At 42.1% G+C, this 8,112-nt stretch overlaps 1 protein-coding gene across 1 annotated transcript; it reads right to left on the bottom strand.

Annotated features, from left to right (window-relative positions):
- Window positions 1-346: 346 nt before the first annotated feature.
- On the bottom strand, window positions 347-7,469 carry LOC138957805 (uncharacterized). Its single transcript, XM_070328860.1, has 3 exons — window positions 7,048-7,469; window positions 5,631-5,762; window positions 347-1,040 (listed from the first exon to the last, which is right to left on the bottom strand). Exons 1-3 carry the CDS (start codon window positions 7,358-7,360, stop codon window positions 775-777), a joined length of 711 nt encoding a protein of 236 aa, XP_070184961.1. The 5' UTR covers window positions 7,361-7,469; the 3' UTR covers window positions 347-774.
- Between the last annotated feature and the right edge of the window lie 643 nt (window positions 7,470-8,112).

The raw sequence follows: 8,112 nt of genomic DNA, 5'->3' as shown, positions 1-8,112 counted from the left end.
TCCGAATTTAGATCTACTCGGCATGGTGACAAGTCTTGATGAAAAGTATAGGACTGAGGACAGCAGTGGAAAAAGTGCCCACATGGCAGGTACCTAACCTATTACCCTAGTCATTTTATCTGTTTGCCTTCTTTTGAAAATTATACATGGAGTTGATATGATGCGTTAGTTTTAACTGTGTGTGTGTGTGTGTGCGTGTGTGTGTGTGTGTGTGTGTGTGTGTGTCTGTGTGTGTGTGTGTGTGTGTGTGTGTGTTTGTGTGTGTGTGTTACGGAGTGAGTGAGTTTGTGTTATGTTACTGTTTGTTGATTTCTTACGGGAGCCTTGAAGGCTTCGCCTCTTGTTTTTAATTGAACTGATAGAAAATGTCGATATTCGTAAACTTGTGGCATTTCCTGTTTATTTCATTATTTTGCATATGGATATTATATATTATGGCTAATGCGTGGATTAACTGTTACGACACAAAAAGCGTTCTATATCCGAAAAGGAAGGCTACTCCAACGTAGTCTACTGGTGTATTCGACAGCCTTCAGATTACAAATTGTCAACATACAAATATATTCTTTGTCAATAACGACAGTTACGGTAGGAAATTCTGCGTGTACATCAACGCACTTTTTTTTTTAAAAGAGTCAGCGTGCTGCGCGCAGACTACGATCAAAATATAAACAACCTTAATTAGCAGCTTAATATGATAAGGTCTAAAAACAATAATAACAAAAACAAGTAAAGTGTTAGCCAAAGGCATTGCAGCTTCCGTCAACCAATAGGTCACACACAGGTTCTCTGGTGATGGGTAGAAGTCGGGTTGACTAACCATTGATTTGGAACATCCAGTTTGGTGACAGCCTGCAGACAGCAAGACAACACACGGTAGGGTGTGTACGGCAGATAATCACACGTGCGCACCCCTGCATGTTGTCCGCAAACAGTTGTACAGTCCTCCCTCGACATTTTAGTACAAATGATGTTGTTCCAACCAATCATGTAGCCTGGGTAAGTCACGACAGTTGTCTGTAGGTCAGCTTCTTCACACCCTGTGGACACAGATTATATTTCTATCAGATTTATCACATTTATCTTACAGGCGGTCATTAATTGAGCCCGAAATCGACTTCTTGAAGACTTCGCGATGTCTTTTTACCGAAAACTCAGTGCTTAAGCTTCTTGCGGCCAGTTTCGCGAAATACACTTTACGTAGTCGACTTCGCCCAGTTAATGACAAGTTATACACGATTGACTGCCTTTCTCTACTCAACAGGCACACACCCGACGCCCTTCCTACCTCTTCGAGGCTGCCAGGACGACCGACCCTGGCAACTGCACATTACAATGGAGACTGATTCGCAAGGTCAGGAATCGATACTGCGTTTTACATTATGATCGTCAAAATTAGAATTCAAAATTCAACCTGGATGGGTCAGGTACGCAACGCTAGAAGAACAGAAACTAGTGTTGAAGAGCGAGTGGTGTTATTAAGGCCACAAAAAAAATAGGTCTGTTTACGGTAACATAGGGTGAAAAAATAGGGTCGGTAGGTCGGCTTTTTTTCTTTTTTTCTCCCCTCTCTATGATGTTTTACAGTTCATTTCTTCTCATCAATCCCTGTTTTTGCCTGTTGAAAAACGTTAATGATACTAAACCTCGCTGGATAGGTACTGATAATTTTCACCCCATCCTTTTCATGACAACATTTATCAAGCTTTACAGCTACACGGGGGATAACCGGTCAAAGGCCGAACAGAAGCCGAAGGCCGCTCATGACACGTGTGAAGATAAGTTTTGTCTGTTTTCTAGGTATTGTTTGATTTATGTCGGGATTTAAGGTAAGCTACTGATTCAGCGATGACTAAATTTGTTTCTCGATGCATAAAAAGTCAGGGAGCGATTGATATTTGCCCGTAAATAGCCTTCAAAGCTGAAAATGTCCGCGATCGAGCACCGGAAATGGCTGTTCGATGGGTTTTGCAAGTAGAAATGTGCTTTATTTCACCAAATCAGCTCGTATTTGGTGTGGGTACGGGATTCTAGAGGACGAAGGAGTCATAAGAGGTGCAAAGAAGTGCTATTTGGGAGTAGAATAAATCTTCCGAGACAGTAGACAAGAGAAGGTCATATTTGAGAGATGCGCGTAGGCCGATTGTCTTTCCGACAAGCGAATGATACAGCAGATTAATCATTCGTTTTGACCAGAAACCTAGTCTCTAGTTTTTATGAATGAGTTTTTTAATTAAAACAATCACGAGAACTCTCTCGCTTACCCTTAAATCTTTATCCTTGTAAAATAAAGTTATCTCTCTCTCATAGTTTGTTTTTGGCCTGTTGGCAAGTCTTCTCTCACTCGTTGAAATAATAGAAAACTGTTGATAACACATGGTACCCGGGGGGAGTGAGGGCGGGGGGGGGGGGGGTAAGTTAGCGCAAGGGCAGCTGATGGCGGTGCCATTTGATGTCTGATTCGATCGCGGGGATGCATCGGCCGTAGTTTTTTTTTTTTTGGGGGGGGGGGGTGGCGGTGGGGGGGGGGGGGTGGAGTGGCAGCAGATGTTGCCTGGAAGCGTCGTTTTGCACTCTGTGTTTCTGCCCGGGTTTGGGGAGGGGGTGGGGGTGGGGGGTGGCTATTAACGGTTGCCCCTCCATGTCTACTCACCGGGGAGGGGGAGGGGTGTGCCACGGCAAGGAATTGTACGCCTTGAAAGAAAGGGTGAGGGGGCAGCCGCGGACTCTGCCGCTGGTAACTTTGCCGGCCAGCCGACTAAAGAGGAAACTCTCCAAAGTGATGTATGGCAGCATAGTAGCACCAAAAGTAAAATTACTCATTTCATTGCACGATGTCTTATACAAGCACATGTTAAGACAAGCAATTGTAATATACCTGTGAGTCTTAGTAATATCCACATATTATACATTTACTAAAATCTCCAGAAGTTACAAATATCTGTGATAATATAAATGTATGTGCATTTCCTGTAGCCGTTTCTGTTTGTTTTTTAGATCATGCAGAAAAATGGTTTTTACAAGGAGCAAGATCCGAGAAAACCACCGGCAAATACACCCTGGTGCATTCTCTGTAGTCAGGCAAACCTGACGCCCACAAGAAGTGGACCTACATGTTTGAAAAAACAACACTTGTGTGGTTGAATTAGATACTTTCTGCTGCAATTAGATACTTTCTGCTGCAGTTATAGAAGTAAATATTCCTTTTGGATAATTTTCCTGACTGCATAACAGCCTCAAACGTTAGAAATAGTCATAGTTGTGCGTTTATATAGGTAATTCCGCATTGATATTTATACATGTCATTGGTAATTAGTAAATTATCAATGTGGAAGTGATACATGTAATTTTTACTTGTGTCGCTATTATGCCGTCATACTATGGTGTCCCCTCCACTGAGGCCAGGGATCTCACCCCCAACCCCCCCCCCCCCCCCCCCCCAGTTCCCCCTATGGTATCAGTGCCCCCTCAGCCCTCATGTTTACACATTAGACGTGCCGCGTCTGCTATCCAAGAGCGAGAATGCATAGAAATTACGTCATGAGCAAGGGAGATCATCCTTTACTCTGTGTGTGTCTCCACCGCCTACATTCCAACAAGGAATTTTGAAAGCAGGGAGCACACTAGAGGTAATGGAAGAGGTGGGGGGAGGGGGTAAGAATTAGATCTAGAAAGAACTCTTCACAGACAGCCTACTGGAGAATCAAACCCTTTCGGAGCCAATTGCAACACTGAACAAGAATAACCCGAGGAGAGTTTTACAACCTCAAAGGATTGAGAAGTCACCGAAGTGCATTTAAGGGCATTCTCATAGAGTGCTGAACCTGAAAAGGTCCGTTTTTGTTTAGCCAAGACTGCTACCGGTTTCGAGCTGAGAAGCTCTCATCAGGCAGTCTCTTGGCATAAAACAGAGAAGAACTCTCAAACTTCTATGCAAAAGAGAAAACCACATTTCTGCGGTAGGCCCTCTGCATAGACGAGAATCTTTCTTTGATTCCCCTGCAACTGTCAGTGAAGAGTATGAAAAAGAAATTTTGAAGTATCAGCAGCTGCTCTTGGTTGTTGAAGCAACAAAATAGAAATTCATAATGAGAGCGCTGCTAAAAATGCCAAAATGTGCACTCGATCGCTTGTACTTTTAAAGAAAAGTTAAATATAGAATGACGTCAAGAGCGAGAATGCATAGAAATTACGTCATGAGCAAGGGAGATCATCCTTTACTCTGTGTGTGTCTCCACCGCCTACATTCCAACAAGGAATTTTGAAAGCAGGGAGCACACTAGAGGTAATGGAAGAGATGGGGGGAGGGGGTAAGAATTAGATCTAGAAAGAACTCTTCACAGACAGCCTACTGGAGAATCAAACCCTTTCGGAGCCGATTGCAACACTGAACAAGAATAACCCGAGGAGAGTTCTACAACCTCAAAGGATTGAGAAGTCACCGAAGTGCATTTAAGGGCATTCTCATAGAGTGCTGAACCTGAAAAGGTCCGTTTTTGTTTAGCCAAGACTGCTACCGGTATATATACCAAACCGATGTCAAATACGAGCTGATTTGGTGAAATAAAGCACATTTCTACTTGCGAAACCCATCGAACAGCCATTAGGCTAAGCGAGAGAGTTCTCGTGATTGTTTTAATTAAAAAACCCATTCATAAAAACTAGAGACTAGGTTTCTGGTCAAAACGAATGATTAATCTGCTGTATCATTCGCTTGTCGGAAAGACAATCGGCCTACGCGCATCTCTCAAATATGACCTTCTCTTGTCTACTGTCTCGGAAGATTTATTCTACTCCCAAATAGCACTTCTTTGCACCTCTTATGACTCCTTCGTCCTCTAGAATCCCGTACCCACACCAAATACGAGCTGATTTGGTGAAATAAAGCACATTTCTACTTGCAAAACCCATCGAACAGCCATTTCCGGTGCTCGATCGCGGACATTTTCAGCTTTGAAAGCTATTTACGGGCAAATATCAATCGCTCCCTGACTTTTTATGCATCGAGAAACAAATTTAGTCATCGCTGAATCAGTAGCTTACCTTAAATCCCGACATAAATCAAACAATACCTAGAAAACAGACAAAACTTGCCTTCACACGTGTCATGAGCGGCCTTCGGCTTCTGTTCGGCCTTTGACAGGTTATCCCCCGTGAGCTAGCGGGTGGCGAACACCACTGCGTGCATCCATTTTGAAAGGAAGTAACACGAGTGACGACCCTTTACTCCTAACAGTACTTTGAGCTTACCTCCCTTCTGTCGTCTGCTGTTTGAGCGCAAACAGCTCTATTTTGGATGCGGGTTTTTTTTCATTTTTTTTCAGACGATCCAAAAAAAGATTAGGGTCGGGCCTAAAAACTAGGGTCGGTCGGGTTACCGAAAACAGACATTTTTTTTTTTTTTTGGGGGGGGGGGGCCTAAAAGCCCTGCGCGTCTCTTCAAAAGTTAAAAGGTTGAACTGTTGATGCAGTTACAACTAAAATGGAGTGCGCGCGCGCTCACGCGCACACACACACACACACACACACACACACACACACACACACACACACACACACACACACACACACACACGTAAGGCAAATATCAGCTGTGTTACAAACGAAGTTACAAAACAGGAGGTAAGCACCTTCGACGCACGAGTCCTTGGAGTTTGAGTAGTAGTATCCAGGAGAGCAGAGACATTTGCCGGCGAAACACTCAGACAGGGGCACACCACACTCCGTGTTGTTGCTGCACGCTCTCTCCAGCCAGTCTAGATCTGAAGAGAATAACAAATCATGTTTGGTAACTTTTTCAAGAAAATACGGTCATCTCTGTGCCGCCTACACGTGTTTTGTAGCACACACAAAATGTCATAAAATAGAGTTATCAAAAATCTGAGAAAAATGGCAAGAGCAAATGCCCCCAAACGATTCTCTGTCAATTTTCAAGAGCATCCGTTTAGTTGTTTTTGAGATACAGGGTGGTCCAAAAAAACGCCCTATTTTCTTTGTGATCTCATTTTTGACTGCGAAGAGAGAATAAGTGGATAATGTGTTGCTGTAAGTTTATTGTAACGTTATTTTGTTAGAATGTATGTGTATTTGATGTTTAAATAGTTTGGTTTTATTCATAGTTAATTTGTAAAGCGCGGAGGTCATAGTTTACTGTGGTTCGCGCTATATAAGCTGTCATTTTTAGTATTATAATATTATTATATTATCAACTGCTAAGGACAGACCAATTTCTACCAAAATGTGCAAAACATAATTTCCCATCATTCTGCCATTGTTTGGTGATGACATTTTCTAAATCTCTCTTTGCAGTCAAAACTGAGATCAAAAAGAAAATAGGCCGCTTTTTTGGGACCACCCTATACTTTACACAGTTGCTTTTTTCAAGATATATACACACACACACACAGTCACACACAAACACACACAGTCACACCCATAAACACACAAACACACACACACACACACATTCACACACCCACATTCACACACCCACACACCCACACACACACACACACAAACACACACACACACACACACACACACACACACACACACACACACGCCTAGGGACACACAGGTCCTCTCCACTCTCGTCCAATCATTCAGTCAAGGACTGACTGAGTGTAAAACATATTAGGCCAAAAAAAAAAAATTGTCTGTTTAGGGTAACCCGACCGACCCTATCGATTTGGCGCCGACCCAAAAACTTTTTTTTGATTTCAAAAAAAAAAAAAAAAAAAAAGAGGTAAAAATGCTAAAACGAGACATTTGGCGTTTCTTTCTCTCCCTTTCTCTCTGTTTTATTTATACGTTAGTTTTGAAACATGTATTCATCAAATATAAGAAGTGAATGTTCAGTCAACATAGCATTTACACACACCAAAAAAAAAAAAAAAAAAAAAAAAAAAAAAAAAAACCTACCTACCTACCGACCCTACTTTTTTTGGTCATGTTACCCTAAACAGACAATTTTTTTTTTTTGGCCTTAAGGCGATTGGCAGTTGAATAATGTTACACGCAGGTGGCTGACACCGGCAGTATACTTACTCAAGTGCCATAAGGACGTGGTAGCCGTCAAGATCCTTTCACCTGCTGACGTCATCCACACTGCATGTCCTCGACACGTAGTGCCCAATGACGTGGTGGTGACGGTGAATGACCAGCAGTCTGGTCTTTTCCAGCAACTGCTTGCACAGTCAACTGCTGACGCTGCTTCGCTCTCAAAGAGAAGATTGTCCAAGAAAATATAGTTTGCTTGCGCAGCTTTCTTTGCCAACAAGCTCTGTTGTAAACTTACAATTGACTGAAATAACGTCAAAGAAACTACAATGGGAAGAAGGATAACTTCCTCATTGGGCATGCTTAGAAATGAGAATGGCTAAATACGAGTTATTCCCCTTTGCTGCATGCTGATCAGGCTGTCTCCTGCTTTGTTATGACTAGTACAGTCGATCTTTCTCATGTTGTGACTTGCTTTATTTTCACATTTTCGGTATTTAAAACAGCAAACACACACACACACACACACATACACTGAAGAAGTTTCCATTCTGATTCGGTTATTTTATTTGGTGCTATATGTTTGCTTCACATTGTTTCTTCTTTTACATTGCTTGAGGTATCCCAATTCGCTAAACACATCCATAATGCATGCATGGCTCATTCGAAAGAGGGCAACTGAACAACTGATGCCCAATAGCAATAAATACTGAACAACTGAACAATAAATAGCAATAAATGATGACAGCGCCAAGTTTTTAAGTACAAAGTGAAATCCTGTGACTGGACAAAGGCACAATTACAAAATACAAATAAAAAAATCGAGGCTCATTTTAAATTAAGTTCTCAGCTCATGGGGAAGCATAAGATGACCCTAGAAACCGAAATTAGGAGACCTCCCGCCCCCAGGGCAGACTACACAAAAAAAAGGGGGGGGGGGCTAATTTGTGAAAAAGTATAAAAGGAATCGAAAACTGTATACATGTATTTAGTTAATACCCCAAAAATTGTATAGTATATACAATGTCAGACCCTAAAGAAAGTTTGTTAGTCATTGCTTAGGCAAAACAAAGCAAAATAGCCTGTTTACGGTATCCCGACCAACCCTATTTT

Source organism: Littorina saxatilis, unplaced genomic scaffold, assembly GCF_037325665.1.
Source record: "Littorina saxatilis isolate snail1 unplaced genomic scaffold, US_GU_Lsax_2.0 scaffold_409, whole genome shotgun sequence".
NCBI lineage: Eukaryota > Metazoa > Mollusca > Gastropoda > Littorinimorpha > Littorinidae > Littorina > Littorina saxatilis.
The sequence above is the reverse complement of the archived record's forward strand: the minus strand, read 5'-3'. Positions and strand labels throughout refer to the sequence as shown.

Coding starts and splice junctions, on each gene's coding strand:
- LOC138957805 (XM_070328860.1), bottom strand. CDS start 7,360: ATGCCCAATGAGGAAGTTATCCTTCTTCCCATTGTAGTTTCTTTGACG. Junction 5,763..7,047: donor CACGTCCTTATGGCACTTGA/GTAAGTATACTG, acceptor TATTCTCTTCAG/ATCTAGACTGGCTGGAGAGA. Junction 1,041..5,630: donor CAAGGACTCGTGCGTCGAAG/GTGCTTACCTCC, acceptor CTGTGTCCACAG/GGTGTGAAGAAGCTGACCTA.